The sequence below is a fragment of the Melanerpes formicivorus genome, unplaced genomic scaffold, assembly GCF_026170545.1.
Source record: "Melanerpes formicivorus ecotype bairdi unplaced genomic scaffold, bMelFor1.0.p_v2 SCAF_38, whole genome shotgun sequence".
NCBI lineage: Eukaryota > Metazoa > Chordata > Aves > Piciformes > Picidae > Melanerpes > Melanerpes formicivorus.
This window is the reverse complement of record NW_027142390.1, coordinates 3241128-3267324: the sequence shown is the minus strand read 5'-3', so window position 1 is coordinate 3267324 and position 26197 is coordinate 3241128. Positions and strand designations below refer to the sequence as shown.

Here is a 26197-nt window from a genome sequence, read left to right as displayed (position 1 = left end):
GGAAGTGGGGCTGAATCTGCGGAAGCGTTCCCCTGCTGCCTGCCAGCTCCCTTGGGAGCGGGTGGGAACACTGATCCGGCATTGTTTGGTGTGCTGACGGTGCCAAGCCCAGGGCCATGGACACCCACAGATGGCTCCAGTTAGCAGGATCTACTTGGGTGTCAGCTTCTGTGGTGAAGCTTTCACTGAAAGGGTGACAGTACTGCTGGGGACAGGCACAGTGCCCAGGCCGTCCACTCTGAACCTGAGCTGCACCCCACGATTCAGCCCAGCCCGTGGGCAAAGCCAGGCATCAACTGGGCAAGGGGTAGGCACACTGGGACACTGGGTGGGTGTTGGCTGCCAAAACTCTTGGGGCAGTTTGCAGGGAGCCAAGAAATCCTAGTGCTGGCGGGCACTGCCCTTCCCCTCTGGGCAGTAAACAGGCTCTTTTGCCAGCAGCAGAAACACCTAAAATTTTCCATCCTCTGCAGCCTTCTGTGCCAAAGGTAACCAGCCCACTAGTCCTGCTGGCAGTTAGGTGACCAGAGGGGTCACAGCTTCCCACTGCCAGGAGTGCTGGATGTCCTCAACACAATGCAGCTTCTAGCTACCACCTCCTCAGGAAGGCTCAACATTGCCTGCCTATTTGTTCTCTCTTCTCACAAGGAAGACCCTGAATTTAGGGAGGGGGCAGCTATGCACATCCACCTCCCTGATCACATCTCACCCCACTGAGCATAAAATTATTTAAAGCCATTCCCAGCTGGTGGGAATGAGAGCAGAGGAGAGCAGCTGCTGGTGTGAGCTGAGCTGGAGAGTTGTCCCACATGGATCTCCTGTGAATGCCAGATTACAGGGTGGTGTTAGTCACATCCACTCGTGCCAGGCAGGTCCAGGCAAGGTATGAGAGGAGCTGAGCTTGGGCATGGAGTGGCTGCAGGGAGAAAAGGGGAGGTCAGCACCCACCTCTGCCCTGGAGCAGGGACAGTACACAGCCCTGCCATGCAGATAGCAAGAGGGGAACTGGGATGGCCTCAGGGATCACAGAGATGCTCACAGAGCTAGCGAGCCACAGCCACCACTATAATCTCAGCAAGCCACAATGTCCTGCACAGTCACCAGTCATCCTTGAGACCACCACAACCCATCCCTTCTGGGGCTGAGACCCTAACAGATCAATGGGCAGAAGTCCCAGAACCTCATTCCCTTCAAACTGAAGCGCCGGCAGGACACACCACACCACTCATTACAGCCTTTGTCAGCAGCTCATTTCCGAGCCAGCCTGCGCAGAGGAAATGATGAGAGGAGCCCGTGGCTGCAGGAAAACATTTGCAGGGCTGCCGGGGGCAGGGTGCAAAGTGAGATCACACTCATCCCACGGACAGCCAGTCCCGCTCAGGGGACAGGCAGCATCCCGACATGAAGTCACACCGGGTTCGAGAAAGTCAGGCCCCAGTGATTAATGAGACACTGATCTGGCCACTGGTTTGGCAGGGCAGGCACTGAAGAGGCAGACAGGCAGATCCTCCCTGCTGCAGGGATCACAGAGAGATGGGAAGAGCTCGGCTTGAGGCTGGGCTACCTTGCTTCCCAGGTGCCTTGCTTCCTCCTCGGTCCCTCAAGACCTCCCTCCATCAGAGGAGGAGAGAGGTGCCTGAATAAAAAAATGGCATATATTTCTTTCAACACATTTTAGTTAGATATTTAAAGGATGTCACAGCAGCTATCAGCAGAGGCACAGCCTGACAAAGCCAGCTCCTGCCGGTGCCATGTGCTGAATCAGAGCACCTGGAAATGGCTGTTTCACAGCTCCTACACCCCCAGTTCAGCCACACTAGCAAACACACCCATTCCAAGAACACAGGGGGCTGGGAGTGCAAGTGGCAAAGGTACTGGTGCAGCAAAGCCCACGCTCCCCTCAGCCCGGCAGCATCTTCCTCCACCCACAGCCCACACCACAGGCACAGCCACTTGCTCACTCACCCTCCCCAGCAAATCAGCTCTTGGATTTGTAGGCTCTACAAATAATTTTATTGAAATTTAACAAAAGTGGACTGGACAGATGCACTGGGAGGAAGGACCATAAATAGTGTACATTTCCCAAACCCATGGGTCCTACCCACACGCTAGAGGAGCAAAGAGCTTAGTGTTGGTGAGCATGGTTTGGCTACACATCCACACGGGAAAGCACATCACACAGGAGGAGTAAAAAAAAACCAAAACCAAACCAAACAAATCAGAAGTGTCTTTGTTGTTTTGTTTTTTGCTTGCTCCAACACCACAGTGGACACAAATGCTATTTACAGCAACCTTCACATTTTTAAGATCCCTCTAGGTGCTCCCCAGGCCCTACTGCTGCAGGAGGGCCGTGGGCTGGCAGAGGGGGAGGGGCTCTGGGGCTGACTGCTCAGAAACCAGCCTGGGAAGAAGCTGGGCAGGATGAAGTGTGTTGGCAGCCTGTGCAGGTTTGCAGCCACTCTGGTGACACAGGGGGTGGGAGAAGGTGTGGGTTTTGGGGGGAAGCATGTTTGATGCCCTGGAGTATCAGCTGCCCCAGGGTAGGCAGCCTGTCAGGAAGGACAAAAAATATCCCGGCTAAGCTAGTCTTGGTCTCTGTCCCACCAGGGTTTGGGCCCTGCCTTGTCAGATTTTTGGCTGGCAGCCAGGCAAGGGGCTCCCTGCTGGGGCAGACAAACTGTACTGGCCTCATCCCCACTCCTCCTCCACATTCTCCAGCACACAGGGCAGGTCTGGGTGCAGCTTCTTGCACCTTCAGACAGCAGCAGAGTAGAGTGGTACAGGCAGCCTGGCCACGGCTTTCTCTTCTTCCTGGTGACAGCAGCTCCTGCTCTCTTGTGGAGCCCCAGGGACGCCTTTCCCAGGAAGATGTGGTCCAGGGGACACTGAAGAGCAGGTGGTGCAAATAAGAAACACTTAACTGGGGGATTGTTTTAAGACAAGACTCTTTCAACCAAGCAGGATGCAGAACAAAAGATGTTGAAAGAAGTGCCCAGCATCACAGTGTAGACAAACTCCCTAACAAAGCCCTGTGCTCCCATTTCCCTGCCTGGTGGCAGCCAGCACATCCGCTTCACTCTCCCATGCTTCACCCTCTGTGCTTGCTCCTGTCACCGGGAACAGCAGGCGGAGGGAAGAGGTGGTAACAGGAATACAGCAACAGCCACGCCACTGTTATCTCCTCGAAGCCAGGAATGTGGCCCCGCGCCCAGGCAGCTCTGAGAGGGCGTGGGGATGGATACATCCAACGCAGACACCGACAGGGCTGGCGGCCAAGGGCCAGCAGCTTAAATTAAAACTCGAGGTAGCAAACATCTGAAGTGCTTAGAAAGTAAATAAGTTCTGGAACAAAAAAAAAAGACGAAAGCCGAGCCGGCTGCTATGGGAAGCAAGCTCAAGCACAGTTTCAAGCTGTGCCCCCTGCTTGTCCTCCTCCACCCACCCAGCCTGGGGGCAGCCAAGCAGGAAGGCAGTGGCTTCCAGTGCTGGCAAAGGAGCTGTAAGGGCCAGGCCTTTCCCCAGCCCCACAGCAGCTGGCTCGGTGCCCCAGGACCCACAGATAGCAGGGGAAGGTTTTTTGGTGCTGCTGAGGCAACCTCGACCTTCTCAAGCAGGAGGAGAAAAGAGCAGGACCTTCCGAGATGGAGCAGCAAGCCTCCCTCTAAAGTGCATCACGTTTCTCCTCCTGCCACCAGCTGGGATGTGGGAGGAACTGTAGTTCACATCGCCAGGGAGATTTCCAAACCAGGCCAGGCACATTAACAGATTTCAGGGAATGGTGAGGGGAAGAGACAGTTTTCTTCTTGCTTGGTTTTGTCAAGGCCCACCCCACCAAGAGGTACGTCTGAGACAGCAGCAGGGGTGAATACATTATGAGAAGATGCCTTGCCCAGCAGCCTGGCCCCACAGTGGGCAAGAAACGGTGCTCAGCTGGAGCCAGATTGCTAATGGGGCAGGTAAATCCACTACAGAATTGAGGACCTCGCTGTGCCAGCAGCAGCCATGAACCAGAGAGATCTGTGAGAAGTGGGACTGCAGGCAGCAGCAAAGCCAACCTCCCCAGAGCCAGTATGAGCAGGGAAATGCACAGATCAAAGAGAAAGGTCCAAGACAGTGGCATGGGATCTCAGCCCCCTTCCCAAGAGAGCCACACCAGTCAGCCAGATGTACTTTGACCCCTCAGCCTGCCCCATTTATACTCCATCAATGGACACATCCTGGGGAGCATAACGTAACACTTGTGCCAAGTGACACGCCACAATGCTGGCCATATCACCACCAGGCCCAAAGAACCTCAGGGCCCCAGGCAGCATGTTACTTTGCCCTGTCTCTCCCTGGGCTGCATACCTGAGAAGCAGGGGATTTTCTCTGGTGAGAAGTGCAGGCTTGCTCTCCCTTTAACAGCTTAAACACAGCAGCTCGTGCAGTTCTAGTTACCCATCAAATATTGGCTAGAGGCTACAAAAGGTATTTTAGTCTTCTGACTCAAGCGAGGGTGTTTTGAAGCAGTCGTTGCACAAGGTCACCCATCTCCTGTGAGGAGCATCAGCCAAGCCCAGCCTGGCCTGCTCCATACCACCTCACCTCCGGGCGAGGGGAGAGCCGCTGTCCGTCCCCACCGTGTGCCCAGAGTCTTCCTTGGGTGGGAACGCGATGCAGCCTTGCCTGGTGGGGCTGGGGGCAGTGGGGCAGCGCTTCCCACTTGTGGGCAGCAACATCTGGCGACTCACACCTCACAGATGATCACTGGGAAATCCACGTGAATGCGAGGGTGTTCTAGTTTCACTATGCCCTGAAAGAAGAGTCAGAGTGGTGAGCAGAAGAGACCACCACACAACAGCCCCAAGCCCTGTGAGTCACACTCTGTCACAGAGAACACCACGCCCTCAAGGAACAGGAGACCATAAAGCTGCAGTGACACCAGGTATGTCTGAGCAGCAGCACAGAAAGCAAAGGCACTCTGCCCTTCAAACTTGTGCCTGGAGAACAGAGGACAGCATGGCTGGCTGCCACACATGGCAGGTCTGGAGTTCAGCAGGGAGAGAAAGGAGGGAGCTGCTCTGCCAGGCACTGCCTGTGCAGCAGCTGGTGCATGACGAGCAGATATTGGCCGCCTGGGCTTTTCATCCGGCACCTTTCATTCACAGGATTTAGGAGAATGAAAAGAGCTCTCTGGGAGAAAGCAGCCAGGGCAGCTGGTGCACAAGAAAAGCAGCTTTCTATCAAGAGGGGAGGCTGCTGAATGCACACTCCCTCCACGCCAGCTACAGGCGCATTTCCCATGCTCTGTCCAAGCCTTCTCCTGTTACAACACTGGGAGGACCCACTGGCAGGTGGGGGGCTGGGAATGGAAAGGGGAGCAGAAGCTCAGGACTGGGCCTGCACTTACAAAGCCAGAGAAAAGCTTGGGCCAACAAAGGGCAATTTAGTGCCAATATCTGTTCCTTCTGGCTCAGTCAAACTTTTAAACTACGTACATCTCAACTCACATCACTGAGGAGTCAGTCCCACCACCCAAGCCTACCTGTGAGAAAGCCATCCTGGGGAATGGGGCCCATAATAGCCTGTGCAGCACCAAGGGGCCCCACCCTACTGGGGCCCTGCTTGCTCCTCAGAGCAAACTAACAGTTCACCCCAAATGCCTGCTAGCACTGCACCTTTCTGGTTACTTAGGGAAGGCTTCTGCTGAATCTCTCTCCACCCCTGTTTTGATACCTCCTTTTCTCCATTTATGTCCTCAGAAGCTTCCCCACATGCAGGTTATCCTTATTGTGCACTGAACCCCCCAGCCAGTGTCCTAGCCCTTGCCTGGCTTCACCTCAGTTACTTAGTTAACAAGGACACTTTCGCACTGAGATGCAAAACTTATAGCTGTCAACACTGTCATGACCAAGCAGCTGCAGGGAATGTGTGCACTCGTGTCAGCAAACGATGAACTTTGGCTACTGCTCCTGAAGCCAGGGCCTGGGCCTCCACAGCAATGTGACACCAGCTGAGCAAGCACAACACCCACACCTCGAGGAAGGTGCTGGGCAACGAGACACCACATCTGTGTGTGGCTACCTGGCACCCTGTGCCCCACAACAGACAGCTAGCTGAGCAATCATCCCCAGCATAGCAGCTCTGAAAAGCTAGGAAACTGCTTCTCTCTGAAAAGGGGGGTTGGAGGATGTCACCAGCTCTCCCTCTCCTGCAACTGCCCTACTGGGTGACACGGGTGCAAGTCAGGACACACAGGAGCCACTGCTCAGAGGCAGAAGCTGGGGGTGGAGCACAAAGACTCCCCAGGGGTGAAGACCCATATGCAGAAACGCCTGCAAAGCTGGGACATCAGCTGTCGCTGTAGCACTCTGGCACTCCCTCCCCACAACCTTTCTCCAGATGCTACCTGAGGTATCAGGTTCTTGTGGATCCTCTTCAGCTTAGCGCGCTTCCTCCCATTCTTGGTAACGATTGTTTCCTCGTAAAACTCGTGGGCGAGATCCCCATCCTCATCGTAATACATGGAGCTACCAAGAGAAGGGGAGAGGCGGTGAGGTTAGGAGCCTGCTGATAGCTGCTGCCGTCCAGAGCCCCAGGCACGGGGGGAGCTGTGGCTGGCCGGCACCGCTACCCTGGTGTGGGTTGCAGCGGCCGCCCGCTGCCGAGGACTGCCCCCTCTCGTTCCCTGATCCTCCGCGGAAGGCCAAGGCCTCTTCTTCCAGCCACGCTGATGCTGCCGTAGCCGAACCGACCCGGCAGCACGGTTCCCCCCCGCCCCGGAGCCCACGACCGCTGCCCCCTCCCTCGCCCCCTGCTCGGCCTCTCACCCGCGACGTGTGAAAACGAAGGGGGTGGCAGCGCGTGCGGCCCGCGCCCGGGCCAGGGCTTGCTGCCCGCCGGGGCCCTCGGCGCCGCCGCCGCCCGCCGCCGGGGAGGCAAAGGGCCACAGCCCCCGCGACTTGGAGCCGCTGGTGCCCATGGCGGCGGCGGGGGCGGCGGGAACGGGGCTAGAACGGGGGGCGAAAGCGGCCCGAACCCACCCGGTGACAACGACCGAGCGCCGCCCTGCGCGCGCCGCCGCGCTACGGCACTTCCGGCGTCACTTGCACACACCCCCACCACGTGACCAGGGGAGGAGGAGCTGCACGCGCCACGTGAGAGCGGCCGGCATGCTTCCGGGCCCGCCGGCCGTGGGAACTCTCGGACCACGGGTTCGAGCACCGCCGCTACCGCTTACCACGCCCCGATGGCACAGAGTGGGCGCCTTCCTGTCCCTTCCCATCCCAACTGCACCGCCCCGGGCTTCCCCGCCAAAGACACACTGCGGGTCCAGGCTCGTCACCATGATGCCTTTATTGGTGCTGGATGTCCTGCTTCCCCCTGGGGCCACCCCACTCCTCGGGGGATCCCCACTCCCCGGGCCAGCCCCGTGGAGGCTGCATCAGCCCAGTGGGTACCAGGGTGTCCCATTCCTCCCTCCCCTCCCTGGTGCCCTCACCCGCCGGCAGGCAAGGGTCCTTGCGTAGTGTCTGGCCACCGATACGGTCAGCGCGGTCACCCCGGCGTGTGCCTGGCCAACTCTTCCTGCATCTTCTGGCGGCAGCGGGCATAGCGATTCCGCAGCCGACGCACATGTTCCTCCTCCTCCCGCTGCAGGATGCGCAGGAAGTTATGCAGCTCCGGCAGCGTGAAGGCGTCCCACTGTGGGCACATGGGCTGCTGTCTCAGTGGGGACATGGCGTGTCGCCCTCGAAGTCACGCTCCCTGGGGGGTGCAGGTGTCGGTGCCTCCCCCCTTCCCCATACTCACATTCACCTCCCCGGTCTCGTTCTCCTTCAGGACAAAGCTGAGCACCTTCTCGCTGGGGCCGGCCAGCAGCCGCAGCCGCAGGGGCTGCTCCTCATCAGACAGCTTCCTCAGGTACACTGCAATACCGGTCACACATTACAAGGGGGATGCCACTACGAAGACATCACCACCATGGGGACACTGCTGCTATAGGGCATCACTGCAACGGAGAACACTGCTCCTAGAAAGATGCTGCTATCGTGAGGATGCTGCCGCTATGGGGACGTTCCACCACGGGAAACACTGCTGTCACGGGAGACATGCCCGTGGTGACATGGGACACTGCTGGCACAGAAGCCATCACTGCCACAGGGGGCACTTCTCCCACAGCCACCAGGGACACCACCATCCAAGGGGGTTACCACCATAACAGGCATGTTGCCACCACAAGCATGCTGCTGTTTAGTGAAAGCTGCCACTGTAAGGACACCACTGCCAGGGAGGACGCCACCGTGGAGTACACCACTGACACGAGGATGCTGTCACCAGGGGAACACTGCCACCGTAGGGACACCACCACCTGAGAAGCTGGCACTTCAGAAACATAACTGCCATGGAGGACACCACCACCATGGGGATAGTGCCACCATGGGCCCTCTACTGTCCAGGAGAAATTGCCACTATGGGGACATGACCACCAATATGGGAACAGGGCTGTCCCGAGGCACTACCTTGCTCATCCTTCTCAGACCTCTCGAAGAGGGCAAACTTGCGGGGGTTGTCCACAACAGTGAACTTGCGGAGGAGGGCTTCAATGACTTCACTGGCACGGGTGTGCGACAGGATATGCAGGTGCTTGACAGTCCCCTTGGGCAGGTAGAAGGATGTGCGTCGCTTTACCCCCTGGGTGCGTGGCCCTGGACGCCCCGCCTGTGCGGAGGGGACCCGCTTGGTGGCCGGCACAGAGACAGGGCGCACCAGCTTCAGATGCACCTTGATGAAGCCAGTGTAGGAGCCATCCTTGTTCTGAGAGACACCAATGGAGGGATGAGTGGGACTAGGGCGGGCACCGTGACCCTACCTAGCCCTGCACCAGCCCCATACCAGGCTCATGAATAGGTTGCTGTTGATCTGGCTGTTGTACGCTTTGATCCGCTGCTCCACCTGCACTTGGTCCAGCTCTGTCTTCTCCCACTCGCTGGGCTCATCCTGCATGACAACAGCTGGGTTCAGTGTTATGGCAGCCAGAAGAAACCCTCTCTCTGCCCCAGCATCCTGCCACCCCCCAGCCTGCCCCAAAATACTGTCTGACACACACATGGGTGGGCGGTTGCATGGGGTTGCATCAGCCTGGCTGGTGCTGAGCTGGGCCGTGCTTCAGAAGCATGGCTGAGCTCACTGCAGCCTCAGCCCTACTCTGGGGACACCAGCACTGGCCACTCCCCCAGCCCTCATCCCTGAGGCTGCAGGAATGGGTGAACCCACTGCAAGGACACCCTGGGGCCAGGTATCCCCACCTGGCACCCCAGAGATCATAGAGGTGTCCCCAAGGCAGAGTGACGGCCTGGCACCAGCGTGTTGAGGCACGCTGGGTGCCTGCAGGGATGCCCTGAGATTGAGGCAGGAGGGCTGGGGTTGCAGCCTGCTTATGCTGCTGGCACCCCACTTCAAAGTGCTGGTCCCACACAGGGGGGACCCAGATGTCCTGGCTTAACATCCCTGTCATTGGCACCCACTAATAGTATTTACATGGGGCAGCAGAGCTGCTGCATAAAGCTGCATGTGTCCTTATGGTGCCATGGGGCTTGGGAGCACCCAGACCAACAGCCAGCCCATAGCATGTGGGCACTACCAGACCCTGATGGGATCTCCATGGAATGGGAACAACTGTGATGCTGCCTAGGGTATGGGTAGCCCCACACCCCCAGGCACTGTCCACTGCCCCCCCCCACTCCCCCGGAGCAGATCGAGCCCTGAGTCTATGGGGTGGCCATGCCAGGCAGCAAAACCCTGCTTGCCGCACTGTGCCAGCCTGACAAGAACAGCCTGCCCCACGGCACGACTGTGATCACCCCCACACTTGCCCTATAGCAAGGCCATGCTCAGCCCCACATTCACGTTACAACAGGGTCATGCTCAGCCCCAGTCCGGCCCCACAGCACGACCGTGCTCACCTCCAACACAGGACCTCCCGCACCCCGTTTTCCCCACGGCAAGGTGACAACTGGTCTCGCACCCAGCCCTGAGGGGGGTGCGTCCCCCCCGGCTGATGTCACCCTGCTCCCCCATTACGTCACGGCCGGCGGCCCGGGACAGACCTGTCGGCGGCGCGGGCGGCGGCCGAGGGAGGTGCGGGCGGTGTAGAAGAGCTCAGGCTCGGAGTCGGAGTCCTCCTGGCTGCAGTAGCCGCTGCTGGCCGTGCTGCCCCCCGTGCCCCCCGCGCCGCCCCGCCGCAGAGCCAGCGCCGCCGCCCCACAGCTCCCGGCCCCGCCGCCCCTCGCCCCGGCCACAGGAACGGGCACGGGGGTGGCCACAGCCCGCCCCGCCCGCCCCACGGCCCCGCGGGCACACGGGCACACCCGGCCCCGCGCCAGCCCGGCCGGCCCCCGAGATGGGGCTCGGCTCAGCCCGCTCCCGACTCGGCTCAGCGCGGTCCCGGTCCCTATCCCGGTTCGGCGCAGCGCGGTCCTTGTCCCGGCTCGGCTCAGCCTGGTCTCTATCGCCGTCCGGTCCCGATTCAGCTTAGCCCGGTCCCTGTCGTGGTCTTTGTTCCTACCCCTGCTCGGTTCCACCCAGTCCCTATAACAGTTCTGCCCCGATCCCGGCTCAACGCGGTCCCCACTCCCGCTCCCAGCCCAGTCCGGCCCCGCCCCGGCCGTGGGGCTGACGCGGGCCGGGGGCGGCGCGGAGCGGCCCCGCTTCCGGCAGTGATTTCATCTGCGCCCGGAGTCTCCCGCCCTGCCCCGCCTGAGCATCGGCAAGGCCTGGAGAGCACGGCGTGGCATGGCATGGCCCAGCATGACCGGTATGGTTCAACACAGCCTCGCACAGCATAGTTCAGCACAGTCTGGCATGGCACAGGACAGCAAAGCCTTGCATGGCAAGGTGCAGCCCAGCATGGCATAGCTTGGCACAGCACAGCATTGCTCAGCCCACCATGGGTCAGCAAAGCAAAGGCCAGCATGGCACAGGCTGGCATGGCACAGCAAAGACCAGTCTGGCATGGCACAGCCTCAGTCAGCTCAGCATGGTTTGGCACAGCCCACCACTGCCCAGTGTGGCACAGCATGGGTTGGTACAGTGTGGCACAGCCTGGCATGAGATGTTACGGTTTCACATGGTACAGCATAGAATAGCCACCTCCTCCACACACCACACACACACACACCATGAGCCAGGCCCTACCACATTGGTGTCCTTCTCCAGCGCCTGCTCAGTGCCATCGTCCTCATCACCAGTGTCCAGAGGGCCACTGCAGTCCAGTCGCACCAAGGCCCGGCACCGATAGTGGCAGGTGAAGCTGCAGTCTGGGGACAGGGGTAGGATCAGTCTCACCACTAGAGCCCTATGTGTCAGGGTCAGTGGATGTGCTGGGGACGGTACTGGTGTGGCAAGGGCGGATGTGTGGTGCCAGTATGGGTGCCTGGTCCCAGCTGCCTGCCCACACTGTGCCAGTAGTGTGGGGTCAGGCAAGCAGCATCTATGTGGGACTTGGTGCTGTGCCAAGCTGCTGGCTGTTACTGGCCTATGTTCCCCAGCTGGGATGCCCAGTGGCCAGAGTGGGTGCCTAGTGCTGGGATGCCTGGTGCAGATACCCAGCACAGGAACATGAGGTGCTTGGTTGAGGTATTCATTGTGGATCTGCCCAGTGCCCCAGTTTCTGCTGCCTAATGGCAATGCTTGGTGCCCAGAGGCACAGTGTCTGGTGTGGGGGCCTGGTCCAGGGATGCCCAGAATTCAGTTGGGGTGTCCAGTTCCAGGATGCTTAGTACCCAGCAAAGACAATTGGTACTGAGATGCTCATGCCCACAGCGCATGCCCAGTACTAGGATGCTCGGTGCCTGTTTTGTGTGCCTGGTTCTAGGACATGTGGTACTTGGTGCAGGTGCCTGGTATCAGGATGCTCAGTGCCTGGTATGGGTGCCTGGTGCCAGGGTAGCCATGGCCAGTGGGGGGACACGCAGTGCCCAGTGGGGATACCCACTACCAGGATGTCTGCTGTCCAGTAAGGGTGCCTAGTGGTAAGATGCCTGGTGGGGATGCCCAGTGGGGGGGCTGACCAGTGGTGGGGTTGACCAGCGGTGCGATGCCCAGTAGGAGATGCCCAGTGCCCGGTGGCAGGGGTGCCAGTTTGGGGGATGCTCGGCGCGCCGTGAGGGTACCCGGTGGAGGGGGCCCGGGGCGCGGTACTCACGGCAGCACTGGAGACTCTTCCTGCCGCCGCCCCAGATGAAGTCTCCGCAGAGGTCGCACCAGGTGTGGAGCCCGCGGCGCCGGGGCTCAAAGCGGTGCCCGGCGCCCGGCGCTGCCGTGAGCCGCGGGTCGGGGTGCGCTCCAGAGCCGAGAGCGGGGCCTGGCCGATGGGCCGGGCTGATACGCAACGCGTTGGTCCGTTCCAGGCGGCCCCGGCCGGGCCGCGGCTCCGGTTGCAGATCCCGCAGCTCGATGAGCTCCATGGCCCGCTGGCCGCGGCCGCTGCGCGACGGCGGGGCGGGGGCCGGCACCGGCGATGGGGGCCGGGGCGGGACCGGGAGGGGCCGCCCCGTCCGGGCACTGCGGGGGAAACTGAGGCAGGTGCGGGAGCAGAGCCGAGCAGAGCCCCGGGGTCCTAGCCGTCAGTCCCGCTCCCAGAAAGCCCGTCGGGGCGGGATGGAGGCGGGGATGAGGCTCCGGGAGAAGGGGTGGCCCGCTCCGACAGCCCCCCTCACCTCTCCCGGGACTGGGGCAAGCCGCGCTTCGCGCCTCACTTCCTCGCTGAAGGGGGCTGGGGAATAGCAGCCAAAGCTACCCCTGGGAGCTTTCGTGCTCGGTCAGCTGCAGCCTCGGCGGAGCAGCCTGGGCTTTCAGTGAACTCGGTTGCTCCACCAGCCCGAGGTGGTTTCCTGCCCGTTGTCGTGGCTCCTGCAGCAGCAGCGCTGGTGCAAAGCCTGTTTTGAAGTGTCCAGAGCGGGGTGTCCCTCGGGCACCCCATCAGAACCGGAGATGGACAGTGGTGCCAGCACAGCGAACCATCCCCAGCCGTGCTCAGACCAAGGCTGCAGCTCTCTGGCAGTGGCCACAGACTGGGGAAGGTGGGGATGCACCGAAGGCACAGCCAGCAGTCAACCTGCAGAGAGCTGCTGGTGGTCAGGGGCCCAAGCCCCGGTTGCCAGTGTTACATGAACTTAGATGGGTGGAGAAATGATCCCTGTGAGGTGGCAAATGACGAACACCCCAGAAACAACTCTGTGCTCTCAGTGCAAGGTGCTCGTGCTAACCACATCCTCCGCCTCCCCCTGCTGCCCTAACGACAGCAGCCAAAAGATAAGAGGCCTTTGAGCCCCTTTCCCTGCCCCCAGGCTCAAGGACCTCGGCCACCCAGGGCTTGGCCCTTCCGGAAACCACGAACTTCTTTGAGATTTTTCTTGTTGCAGAGGGGGAAATGGACACACATCCTTCTCACTAGGGGTAAAGGGGAGAAGGAAGTGGTTTAATCTTCAGCTAGGAGAAAAAAAAAGGAGCCAAGCAGCAGTAGGGTGCATAAGGAGGTCTATTAGAGAAGGTTGCTTGGTGGGGTAGGGTGAGACACTGAGACCAGCCTGGGGTTACTGGGCTGCAAGCAGGGGTGTTACCTCTGCCTTGCTGAGCCATGGGGCAGATGCCAGTCACTGGCCATCCACACTCTTCAGTGCCCCAGCCATCAGGTTGCAGGCAGCCTTGTGCTTCTGCCAGTGCTGGACCTGGCACACCCTGTGGAGAGGAACCTGGTGGTCAGGGGCTTTGCCACAAAACAGGGGAGCTGCAGCTTGAGCAGGAACACAGTGGGGCCACGTTTATTTCCAGGAACAAAGCAGGGGCATGGACAAACCCCAGCACCACACTCCTCCAGGAACTGGCATGGCTGAGCATTAGCCTAACAGGGAGGTCAATGTGGCCACCAGTTCCGGAGGCTAAGACGGTTTAACGACAGACCTTGCCAGATGGTTCAGGACCAGAGAAGATTTAGTTTATCCCAGCTGCCACATCTCTGCCTGTCACCCACACCCACAGAGCCATTGGTGCTTTCCTTCCCACTAAGGTACAGGGGAGAGAGACTATCACCACCTGTTTCTGCTGGTGGCATGGGCAGAGGTAGCTCAGCACCTTGCAGCAGCAACATAGCACTCACCAGTACCCTCTCCACCAGTGGCCCAGCACATTATCCTCATCATAAGATCTGGACCAGCACATGACAAGCAGAAAGCCAATGGTACTGAGCAGGGGTGGGATCTCTGGCTTCCCTTGGTCCTCTCCTAGCATCCTCTGTTGAGGTCTGTGGTGCTTTGGGGAGCAGGGAGCACTGCAGGGGACACAGGGGTGGCAGGGCTTCCTTACCGTGTGCAGTACCATTCATTCCGGCACCGAGAGCACCGCTTGGCTGCCTCTGCACCACACACCCTGCAGCAGGGCTTGTCAGGGGCCAGAGCCTCCATCATGTCGAGGCTGTAGGTCTGTGTCCACCTGTGGAAGGCAGAGGGGGGATGAGGGTGCTCATAGGGAATGGCTAACAAGCAGCATTCTATCTGTGCTGCATCCTGCCACCAAGGAGACATCTCAGCCAGTAGCACAGAGCCTTCTGTCTTCCCAGTGCTGAGCTCCATCCCCTTCTAGTGGGAATGCTGGCTCCACTGTGTACCCTGTGTGCGTGTGCCAGGGCCTCACCTGTCTGCGCGGAGCTTTAGCTCCTCCTCAGTGGGGCTGAAGACACACTTCACCTGGTGCTTGGCAATGGCCTGCCACTTCCCCCTGTTTTTCATGATGATGTGGTTCCAGATGACAGGAACCTGGTGTGAGAGGCAGAGTGTTAGTTAGAAGGGGTGCTTGCAGCCCAGTCAAATGCACTGTAGTACAGGGAAACTGAAGGGAGAGCGGGGGGAGAGAGGGCAAGCAGAAGCAACACGTGCAGAGATGCAGGGAGCAAGGATGTGCTTTTGGGTACACAGAGGGGATGGATCCACTCACCAAGTGTTCAGATGAAACACGGCAAAACCTTGGGGGTCTGGTTGGGAGGCAGAACTCATCCCTGAGGCCTGGAGTTTCATTTTGGTGATACAGGGATCTTAGCATCTTGTGTGCCAGCAGTGGCATGAACCCTGTGCTCCGGAGCCGTTAGCCTGAGCAGATTTTTCCACTCGTCACTTCCCCAAGGATGAATTCAGGGAAGGGCTGGCCAGCACAAAAGGCAAAGCACCAGCCAAGAGCAGCATGCAGAGTTCAGGCTCTGGAGGGGACCATGCTGCTTCAAACAGTGTTGCCTTCTCCAGCAGAGTAAAAATAGCTGGGCCTGGAAGGGGAGGCGTTTTCAGCTCTTGGCCTGGTGACAGGCTGCGAGTTCAGTGCTTTCTGGGCAGAGCAGGGAGCCCATGTGTGTGCTTCCAGCTGGCTCCTCCTGCCCACCCACCAGACTCAGTCCCTGCCCTTGGCGACTGCAGCAGCAGCACTGGCACAAAAGCAGAGCTACAGAGAAGGGCAGCAGCCTGAGTGAGGACTACACAAGGACCCCAGAGTGGCAGCTGCCCGTCCCTACCCTGCTAACACACTGACAGTTGAGGCACATGGAGCAGAGCCCAAATCACCTCCACCCTGTGGCCCCCCCCAACCACAATGGCTTGGCTTGCTGGGCTGCAGCCAGCCCCAGCCCCAGCTCCTGGCACAGGCCGTGACTCTGGCTCAGCCACAGCCAGCTATGGCAAGGGCACATCACTCTTCTCCTGGGACTTGTGGCCAGCCATGCTGGGAGCAGTGTGCTCCCTGTTTGCACAGCCCAAGCAGCCACTGCCCAACCTACTCATCTTCAGGAAGTGGTGTGGGAGCCTTCATCAGTGAGGAAGAGCCTCTGCTCTCCTCAGCTCCCTCTTTGCAGATCTGCCCCAACACAGGTTCTCCCCTCAGCTCATGAGAAGGCAATACAGACACTCTTCTTCAGAGATTACCACTGCATGGATTAAAACCCTGAAAACCTCACACTGTTTGAAGACCCTCAGGGCCCAATGCCTAAGCTCCAGACATCATCTGGGACCATTTTGACCGCAGCCTCTATAACCAAACTCAGCCATCCCTCTATATACAGTGCCAGGGCTGCAAAAGGACTCTTCTATGGCGAGTTCAGAATTCAGCAGAAGCTGGAACACAATAGGTTCCACCTATTGTGAGAAACTGCTTTATGTTGAGGGTGACAGAGCACTGGAACAGGCTGCCCAGAGAGGTTGTGGAGTCTCCTTCTCTGGAGAGATTCCAAACCCACTTGAATGCATTTGTGTGTGACCTGCTCTAGGTGATCCTGCTTTGGCAGGGGGTTGGACTGGATGATCTCTAGAGATCCCTCCCAGTCCCCAACATTGTGTGATTCTGTGAAAAAACCTCATAAAAGTTAAACAAAGAGCTGGGGGTGTCTATGCCCCATGCAGCTACTATCCCAGTAACTCAGTGCAGGATGGAGAGCCATGCATAATGCAGCACTGTGCCTTTAGATGCAACTGCTTGGCCACTGTGGTAGTAGCAGCACAAGGCTCCCATGTCATCCATGGACAACTCTGCTGGCAGTAAGGGTGTATCTGTGAAATGGGTGCTTGGCTACTTTGCCAGGGCATCATGTCTCCTGAGCTGAGCTGGGTGGGAGGAAAAGAGGGTAGAGAGGTATCAGGCTTAAAGCAGAGTCTCTGGAGAGGTGAAGAAAGAGCCACAGGATACCTGTTCCAGGATGAGATCCTTTTTGGGGGGAGCTGGCTCTGTCACTGCAAGGTGGCTCAGAAATCTCTGCATCTCCATCAAGTTGGGCAGCTGGTCAATGAGGACATCTGTCAGAAATGCAGGGAGCTGTGGCCGTGGAAGGGAAGAGAAGAGTATATGGAGAGAGCTGGAGACAAGAGCAGGGGTAGCAGCATCACAAAAGCAGGCATTTGTGAGGCTCTGGTCTATTCTATTCTATTTGGCTGAGCAACCCATGAGGGTCCCATGAGGTGCACTTGCTTTCTTCCTGCTGGCATGGTGACAGATCCTGCAGCTCCTAGGACTCCTAGGATGTGAGGATGAGCTGGGTCTGGGGCATGCAGACTTTGATCACTTCAGGGATCTGCTGGCCAAAGTATCGTGGGACAAAGCCCTCGAAGGAAGAGGGGCCCAGGACAGCTGGTCAGTATTCAAGGATCACCTTCTCTGGGCCCAGGAACAAAGTATACCTACAAAGAGGAAAGCAGGAAAGAATGCTAGGAGCCCTGCCTGGATGAGCAAGGAGCTCCTGAACATGCTGGCACACAAAAAGAAACTCTACAAGGAGAGGAAGAAAGGACAGCTAGAATGGGAGCATATAAGGAAGCTGCCCAAGCAGCAAGAGACCTGGTTAGAAAAGCCAAAGCTCAGTTAGAATTAAATCCATCCAGGGAGATCAAGGGGAACAGCAAATATTTCTGAGGGTATATCAATGGTAAAAAGAAGATTGGGGAAGGCTTGGGCTCCCACAGAAAGGACACAAGTGAACAGGTGACAAGTGACACGGAGAAGGCTGAGGTTATCAATGACTGCTTTACCTCAGTCTTCACTGGCAAGGGCTCCAGCCACACTCCCAGAATAATGGAAGATGCTGGCATGGTCTGGAAGAAAGAACTGTCCATTGTGAGTGAAGATCAGGTTTGTGACCATCTGAGGAACCTGAAAGTGGTCAAGTCCATGGGACCTGATGGGACACACCCAGGGGTGCTGAGGGAACTGGTGGAGGAGGTTGCTAAACCGCTCTCCATCATATTCCAGAAGTCCTGGTAGTCCATGGAGGTCCCCACTGACTGGAAAAGGGGAACCATAACCCCCATTTTAAAGAAGGGAAAGAGGGATGACTCAGGAAACTATAGGCCAGTCAGTCTCACCCCTGTGCCTGGGAAGATCATGGAGCAGATCCTCCTGGAAGCACTGCTGAGGCAGAATAATAACGAAGAGGTGATTTGGCACAATCAGCACAGCTTCACCAAGGGCAGATCCTGCCTGACAAACCTGGTGGCCTTCTATGACAAGGTCACAGCATTAATAGATCAAGGCCAAGCAACTGACATCATTTACCTGGACCTGAGCAAAGCCTTCGATACTGTCCCACACCACATCCTGGTCTCCAAGCTGGTGCAGGATGGGGTCCATGGATGGACCATTCAGTGCATACAGAACTGACTTGATGGCCACACCCTAAGAGTGGCTGTCAATGGCTCCATGTCCCAGTGGAGGCCCTCAGGGATCAGTACTGGGACCAGGCTTGTTCAACATCTTTGTGGGTGCCATGGACAGTGGCATTGAGTGCACCCTCAGCAAGTTTGCTGATGACACCAAGCTGTGTGGTGCAGCAGACAGCTGGAGGGAAGGGAGGCCATCCAGAGGGACCTTGACAGGCTGGAGAGGTGGGCACAAGCCAACTTCATGAGGTTCAACAAGACCAAGTGCAAGGTCCTGGATCTGGGTCAGGGCAATCCCAAGCACTGATATAGGCTGGGCAGTGCCTGGCTTGAGAGCAGCCCTGAAGAAAATTACTTGGGGGTGCTGGTGGATGAGAAGCTCAACATGAGCCAGCAGTGAGCACTTGCAGCCCAGGAAGCCAATCACATCCTGGGATGCATAGCCAGCAAGTCAATGGAGGTGATTCTCCCTCTCTACTCTGCTCTGGTGAGACCCCACCTGGAGTATTCAGTTCTAGAGACCCTATTACAGGAAGGATCTGGAGGTGCTGGAATGTGTCCAGAGAAGGGCCACGAGGGTGACCAGAGGGCTGGAGCTCCTCTCCTGTAAGGGCAGACTGACGAGTTGGGGCTGTTCACAGTATCACAGTATCACCAAGGTTGGAAGAGACCTCAAAGATCATCAAGTCCAACCTCTCACCACAGATGACTAGACCATGGCACCAAGTGCCACTCAGTCTGAAGTAGGAGAAGGCTCCAAGGAGATGTTATTGTGGCCTTCCAGTATCTTAAGGGGACCTATAAGAAAGCTGGGGAGGGACTTTTTAGTGTGTCAGGTAATGATAGGAGTAGGGGGAATGAAAAAACAATAGAAATGGGTAGATTCAGACTGGATGTTAGGAAGAAGTTCTTCACCATGAGGGTGGTGAGACACTAGAACAGGTTGCCCAGGGAGGAGGTAGAAGCCTCATGCCTGGAGGTTTTTAAGGCCAGGGATGTGGCTCTGAGCAACCTGATCTAGTGTGAGGTGTCCCTGCCCCTGGCAGGGGGGTTGGAACTGGATGATCCTTGAGGTCCCTTCCAACCCTAACAATTGTATGATTCTATGGGGAGAGGTGCCTGAAGGTGCATAGTGCTGGCAAGGTCCTGCTTTATTCTGTAGGACCCACAGCCTTCATAGTGTAGGGTTCTACCTTGAGGAGCTGGCTCTTGTTGAAGCCATCAAAGTGGTATTTGCGCTGGCACTCCGGGCTGAGCAGGAGGTTGAGAAGGGCAAGCCACACCTGCCCATCGAGTTTGGTCATCTTCACCTGGTCTTCAGGGGGCACCACGTGCCATGTACCATTCTCAAACTTCTTGAGCTTGCCTGAGGGACAGAAGAACATGCAACTCCAGGGAGAGGCAGTGCTGCCTGAGGGAAGACAGCTCAGAAGTGGGGATGCTGGCCATGCCCACTGCCTCATTTCACCACAAGAAAGCCACACTGCTTCTGCCTGACTCACTTTCCCCACCCTTTGCTCAGCAGAGCAGTCTACTTGACTTTGAGACAATATATTAGAGAATGTAAAGTTCACATATTAAAATAGGCCTGTGGCAGGAACTGAAAAATCTATGAGCTATCCCACTCTGTACTTGGTCAGGAGTGTTGAGCACAGGTAGAGGGTGGGGGAGACCATGTTGCAAGAACAGAGTGGCTGGAGAGGCATGTTTTGGTGTACCAGCACAGCCAATACCCACTCTTCTGAAGTTTCTTCTGCCAGTGAAAACCAGAAGTAGACAAAACAAGCTCCAGAGGCTACTGTGCTGCTCTCCTGGATGGAGAATGTAACCCTGCATATGCACAGCATGGAAATGCCTTTGCACTCCTGTTTCTTTCCAGTCTCTCCCTCAGGACCCTGGATCAAAGCTCCCTCTTGACACTGCAAGCGCATAGGCAGAGAGAAGGGAAGTGTTTCCTGGCCAGCAGAAGGAGGAAAGCTTCCCCCATCCTGCTGGGCTCCTCTCTTCAGGCACAGAGCCACGTGCTTTCCAGCATCTCTTCCTCCCCTGCCTGCGCTGTGACCCTCCTGGTGCAGGGCTGGGGAGAAGAGTGCAAGTTCCCACGCCCCAGGCTGTGCCCCACCACTGCTCAGAGGCAGGCAGCGGGGAAGTTGGAGGCTTGCAGGGGGGCAGGCCTGGCTGCAGAGCTGTGGGAGGCAGCTGTCCCAGAAAAGGGCAGAAAGGCTGAGGCTGGCACTTTCTGTGTCCAAGATAAGACTTCAGAGGAGAAGAAGGTGAGACTGGCAGATGTGCTCTGCTCCTGTCCTGGCCATGATCAGCTTGGAAGTGACACTGCCCTGTGCAAAATCAGCTTTATAGAGCCCTGCTGGATCCCTGGCCCAGCTGTGCTGCAGCTGCTTTTGAGCTGAACAACTTCAGGCAGGGAGCACTAGTGAGGAGCAAGGACAGGATCTGAAGGGGAAAGTAAAGGGAGAGCAGCTTTCTGCAGAGGCTCCAACAGCAGACTTATTGGTGGATGCCGGTCCCAGCACACTGCCACGGTGCCCCAGGGCAAATCCATACCTGCTTCCCAGCAGCTCCAGGGGCAATGCTCCACCAGCTGGACAAGGAGGCAGGGTAGGTTGTAGGTGTTCAGCATCCGTGTCAATGCGCTCAGGGGCAGGCTGGGGGGTATGACAAAAAGGGTGAAATCATGCTCACAAATGCCAGAACAGATATAAGTGTTCCCTGAGGCAACTAGGAGAGGCAGTAAAAAAACAATGATCTGGGTTCCTGAAAGTACCACAGAGCAGGAAAGAATGCTGCTGAGTTTGCCTCCTGGGGCACAGTGCTGCCACCACCACAGGTACAGTCAGCTGCTGAAAGGGCACCCACTGCAAACCCACAGGAATCTCAGCTGGAGAGCTTGGGCTGTGTCCACTGCTGCTCCTGAACACCTACCTCTCCACCTGGTCAGTGATGAAGCGCAGCACAGACAGAGCTTTCAGGGAAATCTCAAACTCCATCATCTCTGCTTGCTTTTGCAGCTCCTGGGGAGGGACAAGCACAGCCTCAGGATTTCAGGGCCCATTTCCCAGGAATTACAAGGAGACAAGCTGTTGGCTACTCATCTGTAACCACAGACTGGGGAGGAAACCAGAGCCCTGCAAAACAAACTGTTTCTCATCTCAACTGTGCCAGCCCTGCCTGCTTGCCATGGTGGCAACAGAAATGCTTGCAGCCTGCTGTTCCTCGTCCCTCATCTCCCTACCCCAACAGCAGCACTCCTGCATGGAGACACACTGTGAAAGAGGCCATTCCCAAACTATTAGGGGATTTCCCTCCTTTTCTGGGAAAATGTTGTGGCCCGTGGCCCATGGCCCCTGCAGAGACCTGTGAGGTTGAAGAAGAGGGGAGCTGCATGATCAGCAGAGGAACCACAGGAGGAGAAGGGAGAAACTTGGCCGCTGCACAGGGGTAATCCACCTCTCCTGTATCTGCCTCTCCCCTCCAGCTTGTGTACAGCCAGCTAGGATATCTGCCTGTGTTTATCCCAGTACACAGCTACACCATGATTTCCAGTCACCTGGCTTCCTTCCCCTCCCAGGCAGCATGGACACCCCATTCACACCACATATGCTCAGGCTAACAGCCTGACCACCCTCTGACTCAGTCTCTTTCAAGACCATCAGGATGGTTAGGCTGAGAAGTGCCAAGTCCTTCTCCCTGGCCCAGGGAGAGCTTCTCTCCAGTCCCAGATGCTCAGCAGCTCACATCTTTGTGTGCAGAGCACTGACCTCAGCAGCTCGTGTTTCTCTGAAGTGCTGCTGCAACAGTTCCCTTCCAAATTCCTGTGGTAAGAAACCCTGCACTCCCCGTGCTGGTGCCCCACAAGCTACTAAGAAAGCCCTGTGGGCTCTTCCCCTCTGCCTCCCTCTCCAAACTCCCCCAGTAAGGCTGTTTTCCACAGCTCCTTCTGGTACCCAAACCTCATTTCTTCTGCCTTCAGTCAGGGACTACTTTTTCCTGTGCTTCTGGGGGACACCAGAACAGGTCCTGCTCCAGGGATTACCACCATACACAGTCACAAAGGACAATGGGTTCCACAACACAGGAGAGAGCAGGAACAGCTTTTTCATAGGGGTCATTGTATGCAGAGTCAGGAGGGGTTGGAATGAATCAGAGGAAATCAGGCTCCTTGGCTGGAGAGGACTTTTTAGAATCCCTTTGGCTAGAAAAGTAATTTTTTTTCACTTCAGCCATTTCAAATCACTAACAGAGACATCCCTTCCCCTCCCCAGCTGGGAAAACATTTCCTGGAAAATATCCCTATTGTGCTCTTCACTTCCTTTTTCTGGAAGACCAGAACACGCTCAGGCAACAAGCCAAAGGATGGAGGCAATGCAGAGAGGTGAGGCCCAGCTTGGAAGCTGTCATTAACCCTGCTTCTCGACGTGCACAGTTTTAAACTCGAGGTGCTGGGAAGCACCAGAAGCAAAGAGAGGTCCCACACAGGCAAGGTATGCACAGCAGTCTGGGAACACCTGACTGGGATCAGCTCCAGGCTCACTGCTGGCCCAAGCAGCACAGAGAGGAGGCATTTCTCATCCCTCTGAGGAAGCTGAGGGGGGACAGGTGAGAACAATTGCTAGCTGTGTCGTGCAGTGGTGTACGGAAGGGTCTCTCTTCAGCGCTAACGCCGGCTGGCTCGGGTGGCAGCCTGGACTGAGGTGGTTTCACAAGCTCCAGGGAGACAGACCCACACAGTCTTCAAAAGCAACAGCAAAGGGCCTAAACCCTTCTACTCAATACTTTGCCTAACTACACAGCTTCCCCCTGCAGAGCTCAGACTGTGTCCTGCAGGAAGCTTGAAAGTGGCACTGTCACAAGAGAGGATGGAAGCCCAGCTGTAGGAGGGAGGGAGCTGCATGCAGCCTTCAGCCCAGCTGGGCTGCTGGCATGGACAAGCACTAGCATCAAATGCTTTTCAAGACAGGGAGAAGGTGCTAGGGATGCACCCGAGGGGTTTCTCTCCATGGGAAGGCCCCCCTGTGCCTCTTAAGGCTGCCTACATCCATACCCCCAATGAGGTATAGGAATTGCTCCTCACCTGCATAGATGAGAGGCCAGCCAGATCCTCAGGATGAAGCTCCACTGGGGTGCTCTGATCTGCAAGCACGGTCAGTTTCCGATGGCAATAATCAATTAAATCCAGAATGCTGTCCTCTGCTGACAAACAGACCTCCTTCACAACAAAAAGAGTTTCAGAGAGGGCGAGTCCCCACAGCTGTGCCTTTCCACTCTCACCCAAGGGCTTTTCAGGACTGAATAAAGCCTCTTACCTTGTGAAAAAAGACCGTCTCCAAGAGGTTAATGATGGAGGCTTCATGGCGCAGCTGTGGGGGAAAAGTGGCAAGAGCCAGGTAACAGAGAAGTCACCAGAGCACTGAGGACACAGGCAGGGAAAAGGGCTCTTCTAGGAAGGTCTTTATATGGTTGTGGCCAGATGCAAGTCAAAGAGCCAAACACAAGTGCTGAAATCTTTGTAACACCTCTGGTTCATGCAGTTCAGGTTAGTGTTTATGTTAACATGCCTATGACACTCTCCCCAGCAGGCAGAGCTCCTCAGGGCTCTGTCTCAGCACTACTGGAGTGGTACAACCATAGCTTTGGGCAAGCTGCAGTCCCTGGCACCCTTAAGAAGTCACTGCCCCAGACAGGACAGAACCCTGCATGACTGGTCTGCCCTCAGTCCCCTGCGACTGGGGCAGACAACCTTGTCCACAGACTGGGAACCAGGAGATAACTGCCTCATGGCAGTGCTGTAGACAAGCCACAGAATCACAGAAACATTCAGGTTGGAAATGGAAATGGCTGCCCAAGGTGGTAAGTGCCTTGCCCCAGCAATGTGTTACTTTGGACTGAGAAGGGGATGAAACTTTCAAGTCTGGGGCATATTTCCCTTAGGTCAAGGGCTGCATTGCTCTTGCATGGGAGCCCAGCTCCCAAGATCACTCCTTTGCCAAGAATGGCCCAAGGGACCACTAATTCCAGAAGCTTGGTAAGAAGCAGCTACATTTTTATTAACCCCAAGGGCACATAACACTGCAGACTCCTCTCTCTGATTAAAGATGATAAACAGTGCTGGGGTGTGAAGGCAAACGTCCCAGGGGTGCTGCTGCTTGGGAGCAAGGGTAGCGTGATTCACTGGGAGCGCATCCACCTCCAGAGCACAGCTCCCACGAGGCCCTTCACAGAGCTGAGCTCCCCTGAGCCCCTTCACAGAGCTGAGCTCCCCTAGGAGTAGGTCCCTGTCCCTCCTAGGGGCAAGGCCACCAGCTTGTTGCTTGCAGCTCTGGGGAACCAGGTGCTTCACACTGTCCACCACAGCTGCTCAGCCCAGTGAGGTGCAAAGCCACAGCTCTGAGCTCTTCAGGGCCAATTTATTTTTAAGCACAGCAGTGCCCAAACAGTTTCCAGGTGTGTGCCCAGTGCCCCCTCTACTCACCACCATGTAGATGGGGAAGGTGCTTCTTGGCTTGAAGTCCTCCAGCTGGCACAGCACGGGAAAGATCTTGTGCTTCCAGATCTCCACAGAGATCAACTCCTCAATGAGAACAGGAATCTGGACATGGAAGGGATGGGGGAAGTGAAGGCTTTCAGAGCAGTGCCATGGGGGGAATCAGTTTTATTGCAAGTGCTCAGCCACAGAGACTTTGGAATCATCCCATGGAGGAGGGTAGCCTTGGGCATGCTTGCTTTATGTTCACCCAGCTCAGAAACCAACAGCTCTTCACCAATAGATCAGCAGGCAGAGTAAGCTCCTGGGGCTGCAAAGGGGCAAGATGGCCTTGAGGAGCTGGACAGGTCCAAGGCATCACACATTGTGGTGCAGCCCAGCACAGTATGGGACTGGGACACCCTAGGCATAGGGGAGAGATCCACAAGTGGAGGGGCAGGTGCATAAAAGAGACCAAAGCAACCTCGAAGAGAGGAACCACAGACCAGCAAGTAGAAATATCACAGCTTGACCTTTAATTAACAAAAACAACAACCCCCAAATCTAGCAAACCCTCCATCAAACATCTTTGCCAGATACAACAGATTCTTCACCATTTTATTCCAAAATTGCACACTGTCCATGAGACAACCCCAGATAAGGCTAAAGGCTTGCCATGGGGATCATTACCGCATCCAGTGAGGCTCACCTTGGCATTGGTGACCAGCAGCTCAGTGAGGAGCTGCTCCTGACCCATGGAGGCACTCAGAATGGCGTGCATGTTGAGCTTCTCCACATACTCGTGCTGCAGAACCCACCTGCAGGGCAGCCAGCAAGGGCATCACTGACAGAGACCTCTGGTCAATAGCTATGGAGCTCCACTGTGCTCCTGAAGAGAGTCCCTCATGGAGGGAAACCTGCTCCCGGCACCACCCTCCCCAGGAAATGCCCAGACCCTGCCAGGAATGCCCAGATCCCACACCATGCCCTGAGCCTGCGCTCCCTGGGGCTGCAGCTTCCACCTGTGGCAGCCCCAGTGCCACCATCCTCCTGCCTGGCCCTAGCAACACCCCCCATGAGACACCCCAAAACTGGGAGTGCTCCTCAACCCTCACCCCTACCCCCCCAGACCCTCTGGGGAGACCCCAGATCTGGGACCCTCCTCTGTTCTTCCAAGACTGCAGAATTGGGCCCCTCCTCTACCTGACCCTGACGCTCTGAGACCATCTCTTTGCACCAGACCTTCCGGGAACCCCTCCTTAGCCCCACGCAGGCTGTCTGGGGAGGCCCCACCCAGGGTCCCCTCAGTCCCACCGGGGACACCTCAGCTTTATTTTCGTGCTTTGTCGCGCTTCCCCTTTCCCAGACCCTCCGGGGCCACTGGGGAGCGGGGCCCTCCCCCTCCAGACGCCGTTCCCAGCACAGGCACCCCCCAGTACCCCTGTCCGCCGATGTCCCGCAGCTCGGTGGCCTGCAGCGCCCGCACCAGCGCCTCAAGCTCGGCGGGCAGCAAGGGCGCGGCAGCCGCAGCGGCCATGCCGGCGGCGACAACGTCGTT

General features: G+C 57.2%; 3 protein-coding genes and 1 long non-coding RNA gene across 6 annotated transcripts; 1 reads left to right on the top strand and 3 right to left on the bottom strand.

The window, feature by feature from the left end:
* Nucleotides 1–1990: 1990 nt before the first annotated feature.
* On the bottom strand, nucleotides 1991–7016 carry TUSC2 (tumor suppressor 2, mitochondrial calcium regulator). The gene is made up of 3 exons (XM_068157858.1): nucleotides 6810–7016; nucleotides 6389–6509; nucleotides 1991–4792 (listed from the first exon to the last, which is right to left on the bottom strand). Exons 1-3 carry the CDS (start codon nucleotides 6959–6961, stop codon nucleotides 4727–4729), a joined length of 339 nt encoding a protein of 112 aa, XP_068013959.1. The 5' UTR covers nucleotides 6962–7016; the 3' UTR covers nucleotides 1991–4726.
* RASSF1 (Ras association domain family member 1) lies at nucleotides 6424–12461 on the bottom strand. Of its 2 annotated transcripts, XR_010989671.1 has the most exons (7): nucleotides 12185–12461; nucleotides 11176–11297; nucleotides 8875–8979; nucleotides 8502–8796; nucleotides 7792–7907; nucleotides 7481–7683; nucleotides 6424–6509 (listed from the first exon to the last, which is right to left on the bottom strand). XR_010989671.1 is itself a non-coding variant. In XM_068157856.1 (6 exons), the coding sequence occupies exons 1-6, from the start codon at nucleotides 12444–12446 to the stop codon at nucleotides 7537–7539; spliced, it is 1047 nt and encodes a 348-aa protein (XP_068013957.1). In that variant the 5' UTR covers nucleotides 12447–12461; the 3' UTR covers nucleotides 7235–7536. The 2 variants fall into 2 exon arrangements, 1 of the variants encoding a protein (XP_068013957.1); XM_068157856.1 differs by lacking the exon at nucleotides 6424–6509 and having other exon boundaries at nucleotides 7235–7683.
* LOC137450881 (uncharacterized) lies at nucleotides 10329–23259 on the top strand. The gene is made up of 3 exons (XR_010989672.1): nucleotides 10329–10795; nucleotides 21188–21617; nucleotides 22442–23259. It is a non-coding gene; the product is annotated as an uncharacterized lncRNA (long non-coding RNA).
* On the bottom strand, nucleotides 13502–26193 carry ZMYND10 (zinc finger MYND-type containing 10). 2 transcript variants are annotated; one of them, XM_068157851.1, is made up of 12 exons: nucleotides 26079–26193; nucleotides 25349–25457; nucleotides 24649–24765; nucleotides 23483–23536; nucleotides 23251–23385; nucleotides 21102–21190; nucleotides 20724–20824; nucleotides 19355–19527; nucleotides 16699–16824; nucleotides 14671–14792; nucleotides 14344–14469; nucleotides 13502–13719 (listed from the first exon to the last, which is right to left on the bottom strand). In XM_068157851.1, the coding sequence occupies exons 1-12, from the start codon at nucleotides 26174–26176 to the stop codon at nucleotides 13635–13637; spliced, it is 1335 nt and encodes a 444-aa protein (XP_068013952.1). In that variant the 5' UTR covers nucleotides 26177–26193; the 3' UTR covers nucleotides 13502–13634. The 2 variants fall into 2 exon arrangements, 1 of the variants encoding a protein (XP_068013952.1); XR_010989670.1 differs by lacking the exons at nucleotides 13502–13719; nucleotides 14344–14469 and adding an exon at nucleotides 14971–15292 and having other exon boundaries at nucleotides 14704–14792.
* Nucleotides 26194–26197: the final 4 nt, after the last annotated feature.